This window comes from Prunus dulcis, chromosome 1 (genome assembly GCF_902201215.1).
Source record: "Prunus dulcis chromosome 1, ALMONDv2, whole genome shotgun sequence".
NCBI classification, from domain to species: domain Eukaryota; kingdom Viridiplantae; phylum Streptophyta; class Magnoliopsida; order Rosales; family Rosaceae; genus Prunus; species Prunus dulcis.
In genome coordinates this window covers 26,659,779-26,684,349 of record NC_047650.1, presented here as the reverse complement: position 1 = coordinate 26,684,349, position 24,571 = coordinate 26,659,779, and the positions used below count along the sequence as shown (strand labels likewise).

Below are 24,571 nucleotides of genomic sequence, written 5' to 3'. Positions count from 1 at the left end.
GAAGATATTGATCATTGTAAACACGAATATCCTGCGACAAATGAGACAAGAACACGTGTACAAAATAATATTGTATTTATGAAATTTAGGGTTACAATCTCTGTATTGAATCCTCTGATTCGATCTTCAAAGTGTTTAAAGAAAATTTGTGTTTGATACAAGGGTAGTAGAGACTTGATCTTGATCAAACGGGTAGCACGAAGCTTTTTTGGTGTTTGGGATTTTTCTATGGTGAAGGAACCGGCACGTATTTGTTGTGCTTAGTGGCTCTTCCAAAGTAGGGTGAAGAATGCAGAGAGTTTTCTGTTTCTTCTGAGTGCTAGGTTTTTTCCTCTCTGACCCTTTCTTTCGTCTTGAGACCTCCTATTTATAGGCTCTTGTAGGATGTTTGACCTAAATAACTTTCCCTATTTAAAACCTTGTTTTATGGGATTTTGATTTGATTTAAATCACTTCCCATAATCTAGCAATTTAACCAGATTATCTTCAATTGATTAACCTGATTAATATTTGATTTAAATCAAAGTCAATCACAGAAGATTCTTTCATTTAATTTTGTCTTCATCTTGAACCGTTTGATGCACTCCGTCGGATGTCGCCATGTGTCATTTTTGACAACTAATCCGATTTTGATGAGTCACATGCCACATGGGCAAATTACGGGGCCCACGATTTAATCCACCGAACCCTAATTATTTTCTTGTCTAATGGAATTTATTGCACCAAAATTTCTTAGTCTACAATCATCTTTGTAATAATGAAGACACTGAACCTGAAGGTGTAGAACCAAGTTTTCCTTTAAACATTTTTTATCATAGAATTTGGGATAATCTTGACGAAAAAATGAGAGCTTTGTCACATCCCGGGATCAACTCCGCCGTAGCATGATATTGTCTGCTTTGGGCACCCTCTCTGCCCTCACGGTTTTGTTTCTGGGAAGTTTCCCAGTAGGTCACCCATCCTAGGATTGCTCTAGCCCCCAACTCGCTTAACTTCAGAGTTCCTACGACTCCGAAGCCAGTGAGCTCCTAAAAGGCCTGGTGCTAGATGGATGCGGGTGTGCACATATAAGGCAGATCACCCCCTCTCCGTTGGTTGATGTGGGATGTTACAATCCACCCCCCTTAAGGGCCCGACGTCCCCATCGGCACACTCCAACCACACGGCAAACTGGCTCTGATACCAAATTGTCACATCTCGGGATCAACTCCGTCGTAGCACGATATTGTCCGCTTTGGGCCCCTCTCTGCCCTCACGGTTTTGTTTCTGGGAACTCACAAGCAACTTCTCAGTGGGTCACCCATCATGGAATTGCTCTAACCCCCAACTCGCTTAACTTCGGAGTTCCTACGACTCCGAAGCCAGTGAGCTCCCAAAATGCCTCGTGCTAGATGGATGCGGGTGTGCACATATAAGGCACATCACCCTCTCTCTGTTGGTTGATGTGGGATGTTATAAGCTTCACTTGTGGAAAAAGGTCATGCAAGAGATAATAATATCAAATTTCCCAAGGATGAAAAATGTAGACATTTTTCCTCGACTTATTACATGAGAAAGTTACCAAATGCAAAGACTCATGGCAGAAAATGGCTAGTATACTCAAAGGAATTGGATAAGGTATTTTGTTTTTACTGTAAGTTGTTTAAGACAATGTGTTGTAGAAGCCAATTAGAAAACGAAGGACTTAGAGATTGGAAACATCTTAGTGAGAGGCTTAAACAACATGAAAAAAGCATTGAACACATAACTAACAAGAGTTCTTGGATTGAATTACATAATATATTGAAGAAAAAAAAAATGAAACAATTGATAAAGGCATACAAGAACAAATTAGGAGAGAGAAGGAACACTGAAAACATGTTTTGGTAAGAATAATTTCTATTGTCAAAAGTCTTGCTAAAAATAATATTGCATTCCGTGGAACAAAAGAGATAATTTATTTTTGCATTCCGTGGAACAAAAGAGAGAATTTATGAAGAAAATAATGGTAAATTTTTAGGTATATTAGAAATGGTTGCAGAATTTGATCCAATAATACGAGAACATTTTCGACAAATTCAAAATGATGAGATTCACTATCACTATCTAAGCCATAAGATTCAAAATGAAATGATAGCTTTGCTGACTTCAAAAGTCAGAAGTGTAATCATTGAGAAAATCAAACAAGCAAAATATTCTTCAGTGATACTTGATTGCACTCCTGATTCAAGTCACAAGGAACAAATGATTTTGATAATACGGTGTGTGGAAGTGTCAAGGAGTCCAGTAAAATAGAGGAGTACTTTTTAGAGTTTTTAATTGTGAAAGATACATCAGGATTAGGACTTTTCAATGAATTTCAATTTGTCCTAGATTCCATTAGTCTTAAAATTGATAATGTTAAAGGACAGGGTTACGATAATTGCTCTAATATGAAAGGAAAAAATCAAGGTGTACAAAGAAGATTATTTGAAATAAATCTTAGAGTTTTGTTCATGCCATATGTGACAGGACCTACCCCGAATTTTTCGAAACCCGAGACGAATCATGTGGAAATTCCGACATCACCCTGATGTCGGACCCAGTCACTAAAACTAAAGCCTCCTTTTTCCTAAAAAGGAATAAGGGCACGAGACTTTCTGCCGAAATTTTGGCAGAGTCTCCCCTGTAAATTGAACATTCTCCAAATTTCAACATGCACAAAATTCACAATTTAATATTCCAACGGGTAGCACACACAATATAACAACATGCAATTCACATAGACAGCCTCCGGCCTTCAAATAATCCGAAGCGAAACCACCAACAAACTCTAAACACTGCCACTAACGAATTCAGAAAATTTATGAATGCCCACTATAATCAGTATAAAATAACTTCCCAAATATCCAACATATGAGGTTTTAACCTCCTAACACGATCACATCTCGTTTTCACCCAAATTTCAGGACCAACGACAAGGTCAGAACCAATCTTAATAAAACAATAGTTAGTATGCGACTACACCTAGGCACTACCCTAGGCTGCCTACATACCCTTACTGAGGGATCAAGCCATACGTAGTTCTTTCTACAAAATTATGATTCCAATCTCCCCAATAATCACATAATCTCCCCATACGCCAGAAATTCCAACACCACGTATAGGGTTTGTCATCATGCTGGAAAATCCTACACCACGTGTGACTTAACAATCATATCATCTACCCATACGCCGAAAATTCCAACGCCACATATGGGGTTTGTCATCACGCCGGAAAATCCTACGTCATGTGTGCCTTACAATCATAATATCATCTCCCCATACGCCGGAAATTCCAACGCCAGGTATGAGGTCTGTCATCCCCCCAGAAAATCCTACGCCATGAGTGACGTAACAATCACATAATCTCTCCATACGCCGGAACATCCAACGCCACGTATAGGGTCTGTCTTCACGCCAGATAACCTACGCCACGTGGGACCTAACAATCATAAAATCTCCCCATACGCCGGAATATTCAACGTCACGTATAGTGTCTGTCAACACGCCGGATAACTGCGCCACGTGTGACTTAACCATCACAGGATAGTACTTACAATATAATCAATATCCGTGGAGGTACATAGGGTAGTGCGTATAGCACTTCAAACTGACATACTCTCAATTATCTAAACTAATAATAGAAGTATTCCCAATTTAGTGATACCAGTCTATAGTAGACTGCAACGTAATTTAATCAGGAAAATAATATTATTTTTAGACCCAACGATCATACACGTAAACATAAATTTCATAAAGATCTTAGAACAATTTAAATATTATTCAACGCTTGTTTTCACATAAATTTCATAAAATACCGTATCACACAACTAGAACATTATACTTTATTTATAATCAAATAATATTAATTAATGATAAACAACAACCTCTAAGGAAAATCTTAAATCGAATCAATTTCCAATTTAACCTCAAATAACAGTTAAGATTCAATAAAAAAGTTATCCTAATATCTTCCGAAGGGTGAAACTACCTCAGAAGACTCACGGTCAACCGAGGGGTCCAACTACCCCAACTTGATCAAACAGACACACGGTGCCCACGACCTTCGTTTTACTATCCGAAAGTTCCTATGGGTTCCACAAGGTTAAGGACACACGTCCTGCAAGTTTGATCAGGATTGGAAGGTCGGATAGCTCAAGATCCCCCAGTCGGACGGTTATTGTAAAACATAAACTTTAAGTTATTAAATTGGAACATTCGGGGCTCCGATCCACGCTCCGTGAATTCCTACATGATCCTAGGAATGCCTAGATCAACATATATTGAAATGGAGTCGATCTCTGATCCCCGCTCCGTGAATTCCTGCATGATCCTAGGAATGCCTAGATCAACATATATTGAAATGGAGTCGATCCAACAATCCAAACATGTCAAACCCGGATAATGCCTAATATGCGATATCCGTTCTACGATCAATCGATATCCAAATTTATATCCGAGCATACCGTCGTGCTCAGGACAACATGATGAGTATTTTAGAAGCCTAAGACTAGATGAAATAGTGGCCCACGCGCCGTCACACGCGCTGGCAGGGCGTGGGTGCCCAAAGATATTCCGGTGATCAGAAAACCTCTAAACTGCCAGGCAACACTTATACCTACATGATCATTACCTAGAGTGAAGTAACTTTTGTTTCTTGGACCTACCCCAAAAAGTCGACGGAAGTGGTCGGAATCGGAGGCCGAAACCGGCCAAACTTTACTCGCTTAAATTCGTTTCAAAACGCAGAAATTAATTCTAAACAAACCAACCAGTAGCTAGAACACATTGAGAGGATCAGAAAACATACCAAGTTCGAAGAATTTGGTTGCCGAAATCACCCGAATGAGCTCCTTCAAGTTATGGGTAAAACTGGCGACTTTTCTGCAATTTCCGGCTACCACGGGCAGAGGTGGTGGAGGTGAAGGGTCGAGATAGGAAGAAGGAAGTGAGCTTGACGTTTTGGTACCAATATCATGAAGTTTGGTGGCCGGTGGAGGAGATGGCGGAAGAAATACTGTTCGAATGAACAGTAACAGGGGGGCTGTTTCTGCGCGCAGGGGGAGAGAGAGAGAGAGAGAGAGAGAGAGAGAGAGAGAGAGAAATTTCTGTTTTTATAAAAATGCAATTTCGAAATAATTATGATTGTGCCACTGAGTTTCTTTTGATCGTAACTTCCTCGTTACAACTCCAAATCGAGCCCACTACGTGTCTACTAACTCATCTCGTCTTACTCTACGCAACGGTACCACTGAAATTCTCAAATTCCTTCCCGGTCAAAATGCCAACTTTAAACCCAATAAAATATTCTAGGGGTAAAATGGTCTTTTGTCTACATAAATTAATAATTACCAATTTATTTAGGACCGGGTCGTTACAATGTGGTTATCATTCTCTTAATTTTACACTATGTGATATGGCAAACTATTGTGTGAAAGCGAAATCCTTTTTTGGGGTGGTTCAACTCATTTATTGTGTTTTTGCTAATTCTACAAAATGTTGGAAGATTGTACAAGATCATATAGATGGTTTAACTCTCAAAACATTGTCAACTGCACATTGGGAAAGTTAAAGCAATAAGATCCCAAGCTGCTCAAATAAAAGAAGCTTTATTTAAAGTAGCATAAACTAGTGAAGATGTTAAAGCTGAAAGTTTAGCAACACATGAACTGGAAAATTTTGAGTTTTTATTAGGCATGGTTATTTGGCATGGTTATTTGGCATGATATTTTGTTGAAAATTAACTTAGTTAGCAAAAAGTTACAATCTAAAGATATATGCATTGATGCTGCTTTAAAAAATTTGGAGGGGCTCATTTCTTTTTTTTGAGAATTATAGGGAAAATGGATTTGCATCAACTATGATTGAAGCTAAAACTATTGCTTGTGATATGGGAATTGAACTGAATTTCCTAAAAAAAGGTCGAAGTCATAGAAAGAAACAATTTGATGAGAATGTCAATGATGAGACAGTACAATCAGTTGAAGAATCATTTAGAGTGAATTATTTCATTTGTGTAGTGGATATGACTCTTTCTTCATTAAGGAGTAGATTTGAACAAATCCAAGCATATGATGGTATTTTTGGGTTCTTGTTTAATCCAAAGAAGTTAACTTCATTGGGTGATGAGGAATTGAAAAATTGTTGTGTGAAGTTTGAAATTACTTTAAGAAATGGTGAGTCTTCTGATGTTGATGCAAGTGATTTGTTTTCAGAGTTACAGGTACTGCAATTGCTTTGACCATTAGCAGTAAACACAACACTTGAAATTGTAGAGTTTGTAAAAGATATGGACTGTTTTCCAAATGTTTTGATTGCCTATAGAATACTATTGACTGTACATGTGACTATAGCATCTGCAGAAAGAAGCTTTTCTAAATTAAAATTATTGAAATCTTACTTGAGGTCTACCATGTGTCACGGGTCGCACCTAAGCGAGTGCTACCGTGACTCCATTAGGACATATATGCGCTTATGTGGTAGTCTAAGTATGGATGGGCGAGAGCTTAAGAGCTAGAATAGTTGGTGTTGGCCGAGTTGCACTTGTGAAAGGTATTTTGGGTATTTCAGAAGGTTACAGGAGGAACCTGAGGAAGCTAAGAATACCGAGACGATCGTGATGTTGAGACGCAGACAACGCAACTGATGGTTCGCCATTTGGAGTTCATATGAAGGAGTTATGCCCAATTATGACTCCTCGGGCATAGGTGATGTTTCCTTTTGGCGGAAGGCTAAATGCATAAAATGCTATAAATGGGGTGACATAGTGTCATGCTCTCCACCACCTCTGGTGCTTACACCCTTATGGCACTAAGTGAATATCTTTATGACATTAGAGGTAGTCATAAGGGCGGGCATAAGATTGTTGAAGGATAATCTGTGTCTCCGAGGAAAATGAATTCCCGAGGACAGTACAAACACGCGGGGACGTTCGTATTGCGCATCGTTGCGAAGAGTGAGGTCAACGTATGACATTCACTATGTCGTCGGCTAGCGAGACATTTGACAATACTCGATGGACTTGGCTTGGGTTTAGCCTTGTCTAATATGGAAGGAAGATATTCGGATGCTGGTTTGCATGGGTTGCCACCTCATGCAATGCATAGATGATTATGTGGGACATTCGGATTACATATGTCGCCAAGGCTTGGGCGACATGTAAGTATGACACAGCTTGCGTGTATAGCTTGAGGATGTGGGCTATCTTGGACGCTAAAGGAATGGCCAACAAAAGTGTGGGTAAACCGATAGTGTGTTGGATCGCTATGTCTTGACTTGGACATGAGCAAGCCACAAGTTAAGCATGCGACGTGGTTGATGCAGTTGGCGTGTCTTATGCAACGCTTGATGTATGAGCGTCGAGGGTTCGTTGCCGGATGAGAGGTGATTGTATTGTCACAAGGTATTGTGACTTGTTGTCTAGCTATGGGACATGACGCCTATGGGAGACGACACCTGATGGTGAACCTCTAGCGGAGTTGTGAGAGTCATGAATATCATGAAGTGGAAGAAGGTTGACTGGGATCCGAAGGGATCCTGGGCCGCACGGGTGTGCTTTGAGTGGTGAAATGTATGTTTCGCTTCCGCCGCGCCACACCGCTCGCTCATTCAGTGACACATGTCACAAGAAAGGCTAAATAGGCTAGCAATCTTATCCATTGAAAAGGAGATGTTAAAAAGCTTGAATTTGAAAGAATCATTGAGGATTTTGATTCTCAAAATTCAAGAAGAAAATCATTTAAATAATACTTTTTTAGTTATGATTTTGTTATTTTTCACCTTATCTTGCAGGTGGTGATGTTGATATTTTGCTGGTTGCTGAGGATGCAAAGGGATTTCAAGTAGGGTGTTGTTGTTTGCTTTGGCTATTGAGGATGCAAAGACATTTTTGTTTCACTAGTTGCTGAGGATGCGAAGGGATTTCAAGTAGGCTGTTGTTGTTTGCTTTGGCCATTGAGGAAGAAAACACATTTTTTGTTTTGCTTGCTGCTGAGGATGCAAAAAGATTTAAGTAGGCTACTGCTGTTTGCTTTGGCCATTGAGGATGTAAAGACATTTTTGTTTTGCTGGTTGCTAAGGATGCAAAGGGATTTCAAGTAGATTGATGTTGTTTTGCTTCAGCTATTGAGCATGCAGAGAAATTTTTGTTTTGTTTGTTGCTTGTTGCTGTATGAAAAAGAACTTATTGAATTGTTACAAGTATTTATCTTGTTATACATTGTAGCGTTTTATTCTAAATTTTTATATATTGAAGTTTGAATTGATACAATTTATTTGGTTTGAATGTTAAATTTTTTGTTAATGTGGACATGTGAGATCTTGGTTGAAAAATGAGAGTGAGTTCATCACTAAGTTTATATATATATATATATATATGTGTGGGCCTAATTTTTACTTGTCGAGCCCTGAAAAATTCAGAACCGGCACTGGTTATACCCAGTGATTTTTCTTTATTTATTGGCTTATTCAAAACGTCCCTAAGGTCTACAAACTATCAGATTGCATCTTTAATGTTTTTTTGTGTAATTCGTGGTCCTCAATATTAGTATGTGTGATCACAAATGGTCTATGCCATTAGATTCTGTCAGAAACTCCGTTAGTTTGCTGACGTGGCATATATGTATATCACAAAACATTCCTGAGGTTCACCCACCTATCACAAATGGTCCCTGTGAAATTTTTTAATTTTTTAATATTTAAAATTCATAAAATTTTGATTTTCTTTTTAAAATATAAATTATATTTTAAATACATGTGACACTATATTATTATAGATGTGGGATCCATATATATGCCACATCAACAAACTAATGGAGTTTTTAAAAAATAATTTAAAATTCATAAAATTTAAAAATGAAAAAAATTAAGGGTTTAAGGTTCATAAATGGTCCTCAAGATTAAAATCCTTCTATAAATAGTTTTTTCATTTATAAATAATATTAAAAAGAAAACTAAAATTTTATGAATTTTAAATTAAAAAATTAAAAAAATTCGTAAGAACCATTTGTGATAAGTGGATGAACCTCAGGGATGTTTTGTGATATATATATATATTGTAATAACCCAAAACAAAATATCAAGAAAATAACAAAATATCTAAAAAGTAAGGATTAATATCTTCTAGCAAAAAGACGATTTTGCCATCGCATATTTTAATATAGAAAAAGTTGACTTTTTGATCGAGAAAGAACTTAGAAATTCCGCTTGCGCCGTTGCGTAGAGCACGGCGAAACGAGTCCGTAGACACGGAGTAGAACCGAATCGGAGTTGTAACGAATAAGATATGATCAAAATACCGCGAAGGGTAAAATGGTAATTTGATCAAAAAGTCAGATTTTTATCCCCTCCTCCCTTCTCTCTCCCCATTTCTCTCCTCCCGATTTGCTCCAGCCGCCCCGACCTTTCCTCCTTCTCATCGACGCCACGGCCGCCACACTTGGAGCCGATCTCCGCCGTTGGTACCAAACGAACCACCACTCAGCCGCCGTCATTTCCTGACCCTTCGCCGGAGTTGCCGTGACCGGAGCTCGCCGGAAAACTCCATTTTTGCCGGATTTCGTGTTCAAACTTCCAGCTCAATTTTCTCCTTCAATTCTCCACCAAATCGATCGAGTAAGGTATGGTTTCTCAGCTATTTTTCGTGTTTTAGCTGATGGATGTATGGGTTTCGATCGATTTTAGCTCTAAAGGGTTCGATTTTCGACTTGAAGTTTGGCTAAAACTTCGGCCGCCGTGATCTACTGTTTCTGGACACTTTTTGGGGTATGTCCAAGAACAAAAGTGACTCCAAATGGGGTGTTTTACCTAGGATAGGAGTTTGGAGTCTTGGTTCTGAGATTTTTCGGCCGCCCGAAATCGCTTAGGACACCCAAATCTGCCCGCGCGTGCTGGGGCGTGTGGGCGAGGGTGTGAAGTAATTCTGGGCAGTTTTGGGATCCTCGTGTCATCACGAGCGGGTAGGATTTCGCGGATCTCGATTCGAAGTCCGTTTGAGCCACGAACGGATTTTCCATATTGCGCAATCCTTGGGTGCAGTGTCGTCAGATCGTTGGATCGCACTGAATTTTGGATATGTCGTACTACATGATTACAGGATCGTGTAGGATTCGACGGATTGCGAATCGGAGTCCCGGATACTCCGAAATCGTGAACCCTGGGGCTAGGGTTTGGATTTTAAGCGATAACGCGATTTTGGCCAATCCGACCGTCCGTTTCGGACCAAATTCGCGGGACATGGTTCCTCCTCTGTTAGGAACCTTCAGAGAAGCCCAGATTGGCCATCGAAGACCGTGGACCCACGGGGTCCCGGATTGGCCGGTCTGGTGGTTTATCGCTTAGTCAAGCTTCAAGTCTTCCAAAACTGATCTAAGAGTCAAAAAGGCTAATGTGGGCATAGGAGTAACTTAAAAACTAAGCGCACGTATTTCTAGGAGCCGGGGCAGGGTGTTTAATTTAAATTCTTTTTATTCAGCAGTTTATTGATTTATTATTCATGGATAATCAGGCACCAGAGATCCAGTCGACCCGCATGAGGGACCTTCGAAGGGTCCAATAAGCTCGGACCATCAGTGAGTGGACTTTCTTTCATAAACGATTTTATATGCATGAGTTATATAAATGAGATTACTTAAATGATTTTATAATGATTTTCTACAAATAAGCTTTTATAAGTCAGTTTATATGGGTTAATTTCATTATTTGATCTTGAAGAAGTTTTATGAACTATTTATTTCGAACGTGATTTGAGCGGTACAATGCTTTGATTTACGTGTTGTTTAGTTACTGAAGCTCCAGTAATATAAAAAGCAGAGTTTGAGAACTCTATCAGAGGAGACAGCAGTTAAATTTCAGTTTCACAAAAAGGCTGTGAGTTATTAGATTTTTTCTAAAAATAGTTTATTTTAGGACCACCATGTACCCACCCTTTACTTGGTGATTGCCCAGAGTTGGACCGATGTCTACGGACATCCAGTCCGATTTCAGTTTACGTCAGTGCACTTGACTTTGCCTCACGAGTTACCGGGACGCTCGGACCGTGAGTGTCAGGATTTGCGGCTCGGTAGACTTGGTGTCCCGAGACCTGCCAGGATTGCGGCTCGGCTGACTCTGTGTCCCCGAAACCTGCCAGGATTGCGGATCAGGCTGACTACGGTCCCCTGCATCCTGCTAGAGTGACTCGAGCTGACTTGGTGTCATCGAGGATCTGCCGGCGGATCAGGCCGACCATAGCCCCCTGATTTCGCCAGTTTGCGGCTCGGGTAGACTGCGTGACGCCCGAGACCTGCCAGGGGAATTGACGGATATGACAGGGGTACAATTAGGTGGTAATTTCAAAGGATTTTAAGCTCTTTTATTCAGTTATGATTTTCAGCTATTTCAAACCAGTTTCTTTGATATTCGCGCATTTTATATCTTTATATAATTGTTCAGTTTTACGAATCTATATACATACGATTATATATATATTCAGATGAATACCTTATACTAAACACAGGTGAACTTTAGCCTTACTTATCAAGTTATTTTTACTATGGGGGTTATTATGATTTTAAACCGTTTTCAAGAATCTTATGTTTGGTCCACTCACATTTTCAACCTGTTTTTCGCCCCCAGGCTGTAGAAGTGCGCAGGATCCACCACCGGGCCGTTCATAGCTTACGCGCCACTAAGTAAGGTAGAGTTTTGTAGAAAAGCCCTTGAAACTCTGTAAAATTTTAGAAAATGCTCTGATATATAGTTGAAATTGAAAAACTAGAGTTGAGATCTGTTATTTGAGATATTGTGGCAGTTGGTGTGGATTTATTTAATTGTTTAACAGGTGGAAAATTTTGGGTTTGGTCAAAATACAGGGAAGACTCTGCCGAATTTTCGGCAGAAGTCTAAGGGAAAGTATAAAAAGAATTTGAAACGAGAAGGGTAAAAAGGTCATTTGTGCCCGACAGTTGCCAGATGTCGGACACGTACAGGGCTTGGTTCGAATTTCAAAGTGAAATTAGGATCGGGTCCTGTCATATATATATATATATATATAATATGTCATGTCAGCAAACTAACGGAATTTTTGACAGAACCTAACGACATGGACCATTTGTGATCGCACATACTAATCTTGAGGATCACGAGTAACACAAAAAAATATTAAGAATACAATCTGATAGTTTCGTAAACCTTAGAGATATTTTGTGATAATAAACCTTATTTATTTATTTGCAAATATGAGATATCCAATTTTCATACTAGCCATCAAAAGGTTTAGGGTTTGATTGTGGGCATTATTTTACAAAGCTCGCGGGCTACACCTTGTAGCTTGGCTTGTTGAATAAACCCAACCCAAGAACTTGTTATGTAGGTTTCATTCTTGGGCCCTGCTCGTTAATGCTGGCCCAAGAGATCCAAGAGCAATCTGCCCATGGAGTTGAGGTGGGCCCAAAATTGTAATCTTGCCGCACCATGCGGAAACAATTGGGCTTGGTGATAGAAGATTCGTAGCCGAATAATTAGTGTCAGTTTTGTTGACCTCTGACACAGGAGCTGATAGATGTTGCATCAATTAATTGCTTTTTTTTTGTTTCATTCCAACAACTAAATTATATTTTAATTTGGAGATCCCTGGATATTCCTATGAGCTTACACTAAATTCCAAAATCATCATTTCATGACGTAAAATTGGTCAACCCCACCACCCTTGTTATCAACATAATTACATTCTTAAAAAGCATTTCATTGTCTATTCTAACAAAATTATATATATATATATATTAACAATAATTAATATAATAAAAAACACTCAATCATTCATGCCCTTGTTTTTAAACTTTCACAGCTAAGTGGTCGACATGTTTGCAAATGAGGCCAGCCAAACTAGATCTTTGCTATTAAAGGTATGTTTTTCTTCTTCTTTTTTTCTTTTTTGGGTTTACTTATGGGCCTATTTAAGTATTTATTAGTTTTCCATTTGCTGCCCCGGAAGTTGGCGCGAATTCATGACCCTACCAAAACGAATCATCGAAATGGACGGTTTGTATTTAAAGGAGGCAACGGCTCAGATTCAGTGTCGCTTGTCTTACAAGTAAAATATCCCGCTTAACTCTCCCGCCTTTCAGATGCAGCCCAATTTTGGGGGCCGGCTTAGCTGTCTTTTGGAGCCATTTCCAATGCCCTACCTCACCTATTTATTCGCGTCCTCATCCTCCTTTTTTTTTTTTCCCATGAAAATTTTATCTTATAATTTTTTAATGGGGGTGATGATAGAGTGCTTTGCAGCTGTATTTGTGGCGATGCTGTTGAGGACCGCAAAGACCGGTCTGTTTTGCACCGTCAGCAAAGTTTCCGCGTGGAAAAAGAATGGAGCACCTGTCGTTTTTAGCTTCTTCTTTTTTTTTTTTTTCTTTTTGGTGGTGATTGGGGACCTCTTGCTTTTTCCTTTTTTCTTTGAATAATTGTAATTTTTTCGTTTGTCAAATGAAATTTGAAGGAAAACAATTCCTTGCAATGCAAATCAACCTCGTTTGTTTGTTTTAAAAAAATAAAACTTTATCCATTTGTCTTCTTTTATTTTGAACCTTTCTTCAATAAAGAGACAAATACATAAGATGGAAACAAGGGCCAGGAGATTTTCAGCTGCATTTACACGCAATTTTTTTAAATTACTACTGTAAATTAAACTAAAGAAAAGCAACACTCATAACCTACAAAACATTCAAACATATTTATCTTCAAGCTTTTGCGTACACCGTATTAGGGAGTGTTTTTTTTCCTTGTAATCATTATAGGAGTTTTTTCCTTAATGATAATTGTAATTTTTGTTTGTCAAATGAAATTTCAAGAAAAACATATCCGGGGTTTGTACCCCAAAGGGGTCATGGTGTAAGAGTCTTCATACATTTGTTTGACAAAAATAATTGAAAAAAATAAATAATACTATTTTCATTAAAATATTTTTACTCTAATTGCTTTCCTAGCCATAAAATGAAAACTAAGTTTCATTTATTTTTTCCTCTTTTCTACCCTAGCTATATCACATATGAAAAAGCCATCAAATATGCCCAAACCCTAGCTATCACGTATCAACAAACACATTAAATATGCACACATGGACTAATTTCATGGGGTCAAGCGACCCCAATGACCCCATTATAAATACGCCAATGATCCTATACTATATTAGGGATGGGCATCAATCCCAACTGAACTGATGAAATCGTATGATCTAAATAGTAATTATCGATTTGGTTTTGTTTTGATTAAGAAAAAGTTAAATTGTTTAAAAATTAATTTAAACCTTATATGGTTTAGTTTGATTCAATATTGAGTTTTTGTAAACCGACCTCAATTGAATCAAATCATAAACTTGTATATTTATTGTACACTTATAGTACTCTAATTAGATTATATGGATGTTGAATTTGAAGTTTGATGGACCTTTGGAGTTATTGATATTTAAATTGTAGCTATTTTAGTTATTGACTTTGAAGTTTTAATGCATGTTGAGTTTTAGAATGGTTTAATAGTCTAGTAAATGAAAAAGTATGTAGCAAGTTGTGAATATTTTTTATTAATGTAATTAGGCTAATAATGTTGAAAAAAAGAAAAAAAGAAAAAGAAAATTAGGCTTAGGCCAAACCAACCAACACCAAATCATCTTAAATTGGTTTGATTTTGTTTGATTTCTTCCTTAATATTTGTCAAAATCAAACCAAATGAAACCGTTATGTTGTAATTAGTTTGACAGTTATTTTAACGTGAAATTGATCAAATTCGGACCATGTCCATCCCTATGCCAGACTAAAAAAAAAGCTTCACATATAAAAAAAAATAAAATTCGCAACCATAATTTATTATCTCAATAACTAACAAAAAGTTATTTCGCAACCGTAATTTCTATTTATATTTTACAGGGTTCTTTTTATCTGAAAAAAAGAAAAAAGAAAAGAAGAAAACAATTTTCAGACAGCTGGCAACCAGAGTGAGCGAGTCTTCCTTTCTACACCGGCAATTGCGGGCACCACTCTCTCCCCCCCTCCTCAACTTGTTCCTTGTCTCGAATGCCCAATTCCAGCATGTGATACATAACAAAAGCCAGCAATTTCCAAACTTGACCAGGGGCACTTTCGGAAATCTCAAACCCCCTTAGATATCCCCGCAGTTTCCTACGACTTTCCTGCGTGTCACGCTCGTGGGTGCAATCTCAACCGTCTATCTCAATCCACATCCCCAAGCTCGAAACCCTAGCTCCCTCCTTCCCTTGAATAATAAATTTTAAAATTTGCGTTCAAACCCCTCTTCCATTCTCATTCAGAGAGAGAGAGAGAGAGAGAGAGAGAGAGAGAGTGCATCTGGTTCGCGTATTGCTCTTCGTCTCTGGTTCGTCCTCCTCGGTTAAGGTTTTATGTGCAATCAATTAGAACCATAGCTGCGTCGTTATAATCAACTAGGGGTTTAAATTATCGAACCTTGAGGGAATGGATAGATTGGCGGAGGCGGCAACGACGGCTTTTGGGTTCGTGAGGTGGGATGAGGTGTTTGTGTCGAGCGACAAAGGGAGGAGAGAGGTCCATTACTATCTGAAGCGAAGCGACGGGAGCTCAGATCTGGCTGTGGTAGGCAAAGAGAAGAGCTTGCGGCACATGTCCTATCATTACGCGTTTAGAAACCGATCCTTATTCTCTATGTCTTCGCTTGTTAAGCTCAAGTCTCGCAGGGAGGTCCTTGATTGGCTAAATTCCGTTGTTTCAGGTAAATTTCGCCCATGTTCAATTTCTTGATGAATTTTGATAACCCTCCCCTTCTTGTTTGTTTTTGGATATTTTAGTGGTTTTCAGTTTTCCTTATTGGGAAAATTGAATGTGTTTTTTTGTATTTGTCTACAATTTGTTCGTGTAGTATTGTTGGGATTTGGCTTTTGTCGAAGAAATTTTCTGGATCTGGATTGTTTTGTTGGAGGCGGACATAGAATTATAGAATTACTGGGGTTGTGTTTAATTTTTAATCGATTTATTCACAAATCAATTTCTTTTGTTCCCATTTTCATGTGTATATTTTCACTGATTTGTGGTCATGGGAGCTTCCCCACCGCTTTTACATGGGATATCACCATCAGTTCTCTGGTTGATAGGGCGGAGGGTTCTTGGGTTCACCTACAGGCCAAATTCAAGGCTTTTCCCTTTGTTAAAGTTTCAACCTTTGCTATGAGACGAAAGTTTTGTGATTATCCGGGTTTGTTTTATCTGTCAAAATATGATTTCCTTTATCTTTCAATTTCTAGATTCGGCTCTGGCAAGAGCGTTTGTCCTCCAAGTTGGCCTGTCTTCCACTCCTTTCCCTCTTTCAGATCTCCACTTATGTTGAATTCTTGTTGGCATGAGGAAAAATCCCCTTGCCTTGAAGAAAAATTATTCTATTCATTTCCATGTAAAATCTTTTCTTTTTTTGGGATCGGTCTTACCTCTCTGTTTATTTCTTGGAAATTTACACAACTTATAGCCGTTCTATTTGTTAAAAACACGAACGCCTTAAAGATATTTTCGTCATGTTCTTTCATTGAGCCGCCACAGGCTCTTTTTTGTTCACTAATGAAGGACCTTACAGGTGGTATGGGCTGTTTTATGCGTATTCTTACTTTTACGGTCTTGTCTTTATGTGGCTTTCAACCTTGACCATGCTCTGTTCTTGATGGTATTGCTGGTGTTCCTGTTTTTGTGAACTGACTATGATCTGGGCTGCAGGATTTTTAATTAAATTGTAAAGAGCTGGTTGAGAGCATCGGATCCTTATGCCCTCAAAATCTCTAGGTCAAGACCCTTCATGGCCAGATTTATTATTATTTTCCCTAATGATCTTTGCTATATGTGGTAGTTTATGTCTTCAGGTTTTTAGTCTCTCTGTTTAATGTATCCATCTGTTATGGATACTTGTCCTTTGCACTGCTTGTTTCTGTTTACACATTTCTTTCTGTTAATATTCTTGGGTTGTTTTTATTTTATGTTTTCATTTATGTGTCCTGATTGCTGATATATCTATCATTCTATTTTTGTTATTATTTTTACTGTAGTCCACGTTAAATGTCATATTAATTTGTTTGTTTTATGAATCCTTCAGATACATCACCTCACAAGTCACCTGATTTGGGTGGGAGTGTGTTGGATGATAAAGATTCTTGCAAACTGGGGATTGAAATCCATAAGGTAAGGATGATTACTTATGACTCTTATTTAACCCGCTGCATGTTTTATGCTTCAAATATTTATTACTGAAATACACTTATATTCATTCTCCATCTTTCTCCTAGGATACTGTATTGCGGAAGTTGGGCCACCATGCTACAGAGTTTCTGTGGTTAGGTTCTCCTTGGACATGCAGGAAAAAACGGAGGCATTATCAATCTTTCAGCCGGAACGGTGTTGTAGTTTCTGTAAGTTCTATTCTGTTGCCTTTTCTTTTTATAAAAAAAAGTTCCCTTTTGTTTCTTGAAAATCTTACTATCAATTGTGAGTTTGCTTTTGAAAAATATTTTCATCTGACTCATTCATCTTCTGTTTTTCCTCTTTACAAATACTTTCAGGTTCATGATTTTGTATTTGTTTTAGCAGAGGAGGATAAGCATCTTGTTGCATACTTAGAAGATATGTACGAGGATTCTAGGGGCAACAAGATGGTTGTGGTACAATGGTTTCACAAAGTTGATGAGGTTGGTATTGTTTTGCCTCACAATTTTAATGACAGAGAGATTTTCTTTTCTCTGTGTCTTCAAGATCTCAGTATTGAATGCATAGATGGATTGGCAACCGTCCTCAGTCCCCAGCATTTCGAGAAATTCCACAAAGAGGCAACACAAACTCATTTGGAACCCTTTGTATGCCACAAGCAGTTTGATAATGATGATTGCAAGCCCTTCGACATTACTCAAGTTAAAGGTTATTGGAAACAGGAGATACTTAGATATATGTGCACAGCTTCTCCTTCAAAGGTTCATGGGAGTTCTCAACAATCAACTGAGGGGTTGGAAATGGAGGAAAATGATGATGCCAATGGTATCAGACCTAAAAAGAGGCATCATTCAATAAAAGGTGATGATATCTGCTTGGAAAACAATGACCAAAGGGAATCACTGGATGCAGTATGCGTGGATGTGGGGAATTTAAGTAAACATGGGACTGATTGCAGAAGTAAAAGCAAAGCCTGTGGTTTTGGAAGAGGGAGTGCTGATGCTACTTTACCTAGTAAAGAGGTGAAGAAAACCCTACTGCAGCAATTAGCACTGGGCTCCCAGGTTGAAGTCCTGTCACAAGACAGTGGCATTAGAGGATGTTGGTTTAGAGCTTTAATTATCAAAAAGTATAAAGAGAAAGTGAAGGTGCAATATCAAGATGTTCAGGATGCAGCTGATGAAGCTAAAAAACTTGAGGTATGCATTGGGGCCATCTCTGTCATATTTTCTTTTGTACTAAACTTGTGTCAAACCTGTTCTTTGCTTATGGCTTGCTTGAACTTTATGATTTTCATGTTGTAGGAATGGGTTTTGGCATCCCGGGTTGCAGCTTCTGATCAATTGGGTTTTCGGATTTGTGGTAGGCCAATTATTCGGCCATCTCCACAGTCTAATAAATGCAAAGTTTCATGGGCGGTTGATGTTGGGACTGCTGTTGATGTCTGGTGGCACGATGGGTGGTGGGAAGGGATTGTAGTTCAGAAGGAATGTGACGAAAGACTTCGTGTGTATTTCCCAGGTTTGCAAAGACTTCCCTTCTTTGAAATCTGATAATAGTAACAACGAAGTTCATGAAAATCTGTTAATTTTCTATTTTGTATTTTTGTTTACTTGCTAAAATATATTAATTTGCTTACTCTCTCTGTGCAGGAGAAAAGCGGGTGTTGATTGTCGGTCGTGGTGAATTAAGACATTCTCAAGAGTGGTTGGGTAATGGGTGGGCTCAAATTAAGGACAAGCCTGAACTTGTTAGCTCAATCACGTGTAGTTTAGAAACAAAGCAAGTCGTGGGAAAATGTTTAGATGGCATGTCAGCACAATCTGCTATCTGTGATAGCGCCACGAAGAAAGATGAAACAGGGTGTAAGGTTTCTTGTCTGCTCTATAAAAAAGATAAGGATGAAAAGGTTAAAGAATTGGGTAAGGTTCCAGATCTTTTGAAGGATGATGTACTTGCCCAGCTTAAGTGGAAGTCGTCAAGGAAGAGAAGACGTAACGGGAGCTCTGTCCAGAAGGTGCATTGCATTGTTGGTGACGGTAAAAGCACCCGTGGCCTTGTGGGATCCGGTACTTGTGAAAGATTTATGATTCCGTCATCTCTGAAAGTTGATCATGAGAACTGCAAATATTTAGGGGATTCACTGTTCGGTTCTTCAGTGGCGCCCCAACTAACAAGCTTAGTTATGTAGTTTATTCATCCACAAGTATATATTTGCTCTAGTGCATCTATTGGATGCCGCTTTCTTTTTAGACCCTCAAATCTCAGCAATGTCATCTCATGAAGTGTTCATTTGATAAGTCATGGCATCCAAATCTCTCCATGTACGTATTTAACTATTTATGCAACAATAGCCTGAAGGGCCTGAAGCCCTGCAAATGTCAGGCAGAAATTTTGGGCGCAGTTGGAAATGACCTTTTTAGTCTTCAGTCTTCACATTTGGTAGCAGTTGGATGTAATTTGTATATCGTTTTTTGATTTAATAAAATTGTAACTGTCACTCTTTTTCGTTGTCAAAGCTTTTAACTGTCACTTGCATAATGTTTGAGCTGGTCCCCTACTCCGGAAGGAACCCCTTGGGATTTGTAATTGACTGTGTGCCCTTCTGAACCCTGGATTAATCTATTCTCTCACGAGGATTTTAGTGCCCGATCGGGCTCTCGTCGTTCGTGATTTGATCAAATTCAACGTAATGATGTTCAGCATCAGCAAAGTGTCCGTTGGTCATAATTTAGGGACCAGCCTTTTATTTGACTTGGTCTCACCTTTGAACAGAACAGCTACAGGACAGGGATCCTATCCTATGTTCTTTGTAACGTTACAGATCTAAGATAATATCAACTGTTTTCCAAGTTGGCTTTGTTTACAAATAGAAATAGAGTTCTGGTTGGGCAAGGATCCTATGTCACAAAAATAGTTGAAAACTTGCAAGAACAGACCAAAACTACGACTAAAACCTGTGCTTTAATAGATAATTTGACTGTTATTTACAGCTGTACCGCACTTAGTATACTGCGCGACATCATTGTCAAGTAACTTCGGAGGAATAAGTATGCAGAAGAAAAGTTTGTGCGCCAATGCCACACACTAATGCGATTGTGTGGCTACCATTTGTGAATGAAGCATCGTTGTCAACTAGACCTTTTCCTTTTCCCATTTGCTGCTTTAACAAGTTTTTTTTGTGTCATTAATCTCCGCTCCCTTTCTCTCCAACAAACGGTACTAAAGGACTCAAAGTACCTCAAAAAGTAGGAAGGCTCCATCAGGACAGCAGTGGCTGCTGCTAGATCATTTTCTACTTGCAAGATGGGATTGAACTTCTTACCTTCCTGCTCTGTGTGAGGTTCTTCTTCTTGCTCTGTTTAAGCAGCATAACGAAGCCATGGCTTGCAGTATTGATGGCCTAACAAGGAGCTCTCATGATTTGGAATCAAAATGAAGTCAAACACTTCATCACTTTCTCCTGGAACCAGTCTCGCCTCTGCTGAATCTTTATCCATGCCTCTTGTTTGTACTCTCTCTCTCTCTCTCTCATTCCTGCATTCATTTATATTCAGACCTTAAGTTATTGTTGGTTTTTTGCTCCCTCAAACCAGTTCCAGGAAGTTGTTCTCTCTGCTGATATAGGATGTACTGAATGCCAAGAGAGACTTGCAGACATGATGTCAAAATTGGGTGGTAAGATTCCTATGCAGCCTTCATTCATGTGCTTTGGATTATCATGGCAAATTGGAGACTGGGCTTGTAAAATTTGCTTTTTATTTTGTTGGTTTTAAAAGGGACCCTTTTGTCTTTGTTCCATATATCAGTAGAGTCTTGATCGCTTGCCTGCCTCCTATAAAAGATACTGCATGTATGAGTTTTTGCTTTGATGAACTAATAGCATTTGATTTACCGGTTAAAAAACAAATTATAACATTTCTAGGGAGCATGGAACATCTCAGATTGAAATAATGCTGGCTTTTCTCGAGTAATTACCGAAGAGTTCTGCCTCTGGTAAAAACATTTGCTCTGTTTATGCAAAATGGAAATGCATGTGCTCTGTGGACCCGTGGTGGGTAATTTATCATCTCAGAGCTGTGAAAACTTTGGCTGCAGTAGCAAGTAGTAGGTAAGGGTCAAATACTATAAAGCTGCTCAATGCTATAGTATAAGTATAGTATGGTACTTATTCCATGACAGTTGTACGTGATTGTCTGCTAGTCAAGTTCTTGGCTTAGGCCTTGGAGCTTCCTCTTCCCTAATGGGACCACCTGCATGTGTTTTCATCTACTTTCTTTTATTAGCACTGTAAACATTATAACATGTTTTCATGATTGAGCAGAGATAGAGTCTGTTGTGGTGAATGCATTGGAGAAGAAGGTTACACTCATTTGCAGATATCCTAGAGTAGCCAAAGTACCGGCCCGTCCGCTAGTTGCTGCTGTTTACAGGAACCCCCTAAACAAATTTGCCTTGATTAAACGGATATTTCGTTCTTCCTCAAGTTGATCAATTCCAAGCCAGATTGAGAAGTCCAAGATGCTATGGGAAATTCATATCAGAAGTCTTCCTAATTCCTTCAATTGGATTGGACATGAATATTAGTTTTTCGCTCTGATTAATCGATGATTGGTACATACTTAAGTTGGTGGTTTGGTTCCACATTTTGTAAATGAATTTTTATAGAAACGTATAGTAAAATAAGTGGGACATATTGGTAGATTGATTGGGCAAATCCTTGACTACTTGTTCTGTTACTGTGTTTGTTTGAAAAAGAGACGGTTGGAAAAACTGGTTCCTGAGAGGGGCCTTAAATTTTCTTTAATAGAAACCTTTGAGTTCAAGAAAGAGATGCTTTCTAATGTTGCTATGCAAAAGTGATGCTTAGCCTTGCCATTGTGACAGGAAACAGACAAATATTTATAATGAAGTTAAGGATATATAATAAGCCGCACAGAAGAAACAAAAAGCCTCTTTCTCAACTTCAAGCATAGTCAGATTCCAAAACGAAAAGGAAGAATTTCCATGGGATGATTCAAAAGTAGAATATCAATTGGTTCACAATCTTTCATATTCCCAATATTCCACAGCTGCCTTTTCCATTTACCTTTCTCCAGTCATCAAAACAACCCAAAATTTCATTTCAGGTCCTGGCATTTCCAACTTCATGGCAGGAAAGGCAAGTTCTGTGGCATCTTTGTCTGTCTCTTCCTTGTCAAGCTTACATAATGTCTCAAAGGTTAAATTTCGTCTTTCCGAAAAAAGAAGAAGATTTCTGATGGGGCTATATATCTGTTTTTGGTTTTTTCTTGGGTACAATTGCAGTATTTTTGCATGGTGATGAGGCTCAATATTGACTGCAATGGATGTTGCAGGAAAGTAAGGAGAATACTTCTAAACATGAAAGGTAAGGTATCCATAAACGTAGGCATCAAAGTCCATAAATTTAACTCTAAATATATATTCCAAAACTAACTATCCTCTTTCCATTAATATGTTGAAGAAATAGAGACACATTTGATTGAGAAGCAGCAGTGCAGGGTAAGTGTGTGTGGGAGATTTGTACCAGCAGATGTGGCAATAAAGATGAGAAAGAAGATGAACCGTCGAGTTGAAATTCTGGAAATTCTAGAGCTCGATGGCACCACTGAACAAATGGAGCAAAGGGCTATGATTGCTACTTGTAAAACACATCAATTATATTGTTAGGGTAAATTTACTTTACCAGGTGATTTGTTTTCCCTTTTTAGTGTGAATACAAAATTTACCTAGCAGTTAGTAATACATGCCATTGTTCTTGAGAATTGAAATTGATAATAGAATGCAAATAAGTGAGATATAAGCCAGGAAATCATACTTTTCAATTCGATATTTTTTTGGTTTCATGAAACAAGATTCTTGCGTGATGATATAAGTACATAAAGAAACAATCAATTTTCCATGCCATGAGAAATCTGTTTTCATTCCCTAAGATATTTTCAGAATGGTTGATAATTTTTATTTTGGTTACCGAGAAAAAAACTTATTGGACACATAGCAGCCATAATAAGAAGGATGCTACTTTATTCACACTTACCCGGATGGTAGCCCCTTTTTTTTTCCCTTTGAAGCTGCTTCATTTTATCCAACCTATAGGTTGCCCTTTCTGTGGAATTAGGCCCATTTGCTGCATGAAATCATGTTCTGATACCAATTATTAGAAGCCCATGAGTAGAACTTGCTCCTAAAAATCAACTTGTAAGAAAAGAGTGCCCAAGAGCTGTTAAGTCGCGCTAGGATATACCATTTTTTCCAATGTGAAAACTCGAGTCCTAACATTCCATCACGCTTTCGTTAGGTTATTTGGTAACAATTTTAATTTTTTTTAATTTATACAAATGAGGCCAAAAAGAAAGATATTTGAATATAAGACACTCTACATTTTTGACAAAAAAAGGCACCCTAAATTCCAGAGAGGGAAAGAAAAATATGTTCGTTTGGCACAATAAGTGGATAAGAATTTTTTTTTTCCTTCATAAATAGGCCCATTCTAATATGACATTAAAAAAAAACCCCTTAGTAAGCCTATTTAAAGAGAAACCGAAAACTGAAAACTAGCCACTTGTCATTTTCTTATTGGTTCTTAAAATTTTTTAAAATACTAAAAACAAATTAGAAAATGGTTAGTTCTGGGTTTTTCTTTTTAAATATACTCTATATACAAATATGAGAGATTCTTCAATAAATATTTTATGTTAAAGATTAGTTACATACTTCTAATCTTAGCCATTGGATTGCATTCATTAATATGTTGGTAATCTCTTAGATACAATCTAATGACCGAGATTAGAAGTATGGAGAAATTTTTATATGTTCCGGGTACACCACGTGGTTGGTGTACCATCCAATAAACATAGGACATGTTGAATTATTGTCTAACTTACTGCATTTCTTTTTATAACATGTGGTGAGCTGCATTGTCAATATTCCATATGTCTTTCATCTATTGGATGGTACACTAGTCACGTAGTATACCCGAAATACCCAAAAATTACTCAGAAATATCTAACAAATTCTTATCTTAAATACTTACTGGAGCATCCGAATGCAAGTATATCATGCTGAAATGAGTTTTTTTTTATAAATATTTAAAATAAAATAAAAACTTCGTTTTGGCACATGAGCCACCGTGACATTGGACCCGAATAAGGATATCCATATGTCACGCTGTCAATCTCGAAGTAATTGATTTTCTTCGAAAAGTCATAAAACCAAAAACCATTCTCTCTCGCTCGCTCACTCACATAATTCAGACTCCCCTCGCAAAACCCAAAATCATAAAACGACAAAAAACCAACCCCTAACCCTAGATTTCCCTGATGGCCAGCGAAGCCCAAGACTCGCAT

The 24,571-nt window shown here is 38.2% G+C and overlaps 2 protein-coding genes across 6 annotated transcripts; both read left to right on the top strand.

Moving 5' to 3' along the window:
- The first annotated feature begins 15,165 nt into the window (after positions 1-15,165).
- Positions 15,166-19,722, top strand: LOC117631783. 2 transcript variants are annotated; one of them, XM_034365094.1, is made up of 7 exons: positions 15,626-15,735; positions 16,725-16,790; positions 17,098-17,183; positions 17,288-17,410; positions 17,561-18,403; positions 18,509-18,725; positions 18,857-19,722. In XM_034365094.1, exons 2-7 carry the CDS (start codon positions 16,772-16,774, stop codon positions 19,393-19,395), a joined length of 1,827 nt encoding a protein of 608 aa, XP_034220985.1. In that variant the 5' UTR covers positions 15,626-15,735; positions 16,725-16,771; the 3' UTR covers positions 19,396-19,722. The 2 variants fall into 2 exon arrangements, with proteins under 2 accessions (XP_034220979.1, XP_034220985.1); XM_034365088.1 differs by lacking the exon at positions 16,725-16,790 and having other exon boundaries at positions 15,166-15,735.
- Positions 19,723-20,295: 573 nt separating this feature from the next.
- On the top strand, positions 20,296-22,969 carry LOC117614261 (heavy metal-associated isoprenylated plant protein 6). Of its 4 annotated transcripts, none has more exons than XM_034343009.1 (5): positions 20,296-20,711; positions 20,801-20,882; positions 21,529-22,365; positions 22,512-22,593; positions 22,690-22,969. In XM_034343009.1, exons 3-5 carry the CDS (start codon positions 22,354-22,356, stop codon positions 22,893-22,895), a joined length of 300 nt encoding a protein of 99 aa, XP_034198900.1. In that variant the 5' UTR covers positions 20,296-20,711; positions 20,801-20,882; positions 21,529-22,353; the 3' UTR covers positions 22,896-22,969. The 4 variants fall into 4 exon arrangements, with proteins under 4 accessions (XP_034198900.1, XP_034198901.1, XP_034198899.1 ...); XM_034343010.1 differs by having other exon boundaries at positions 20,296-20,715; XM_034343011.1 differs by lacking the exons at positions 20,296-20,711; positions 20,801-20,882 and adding an exon at positions 20,893-21,315.
- The last annotated feature ends 1,602 nt before the right edge of the window (positions 22,970-24,571 follow it).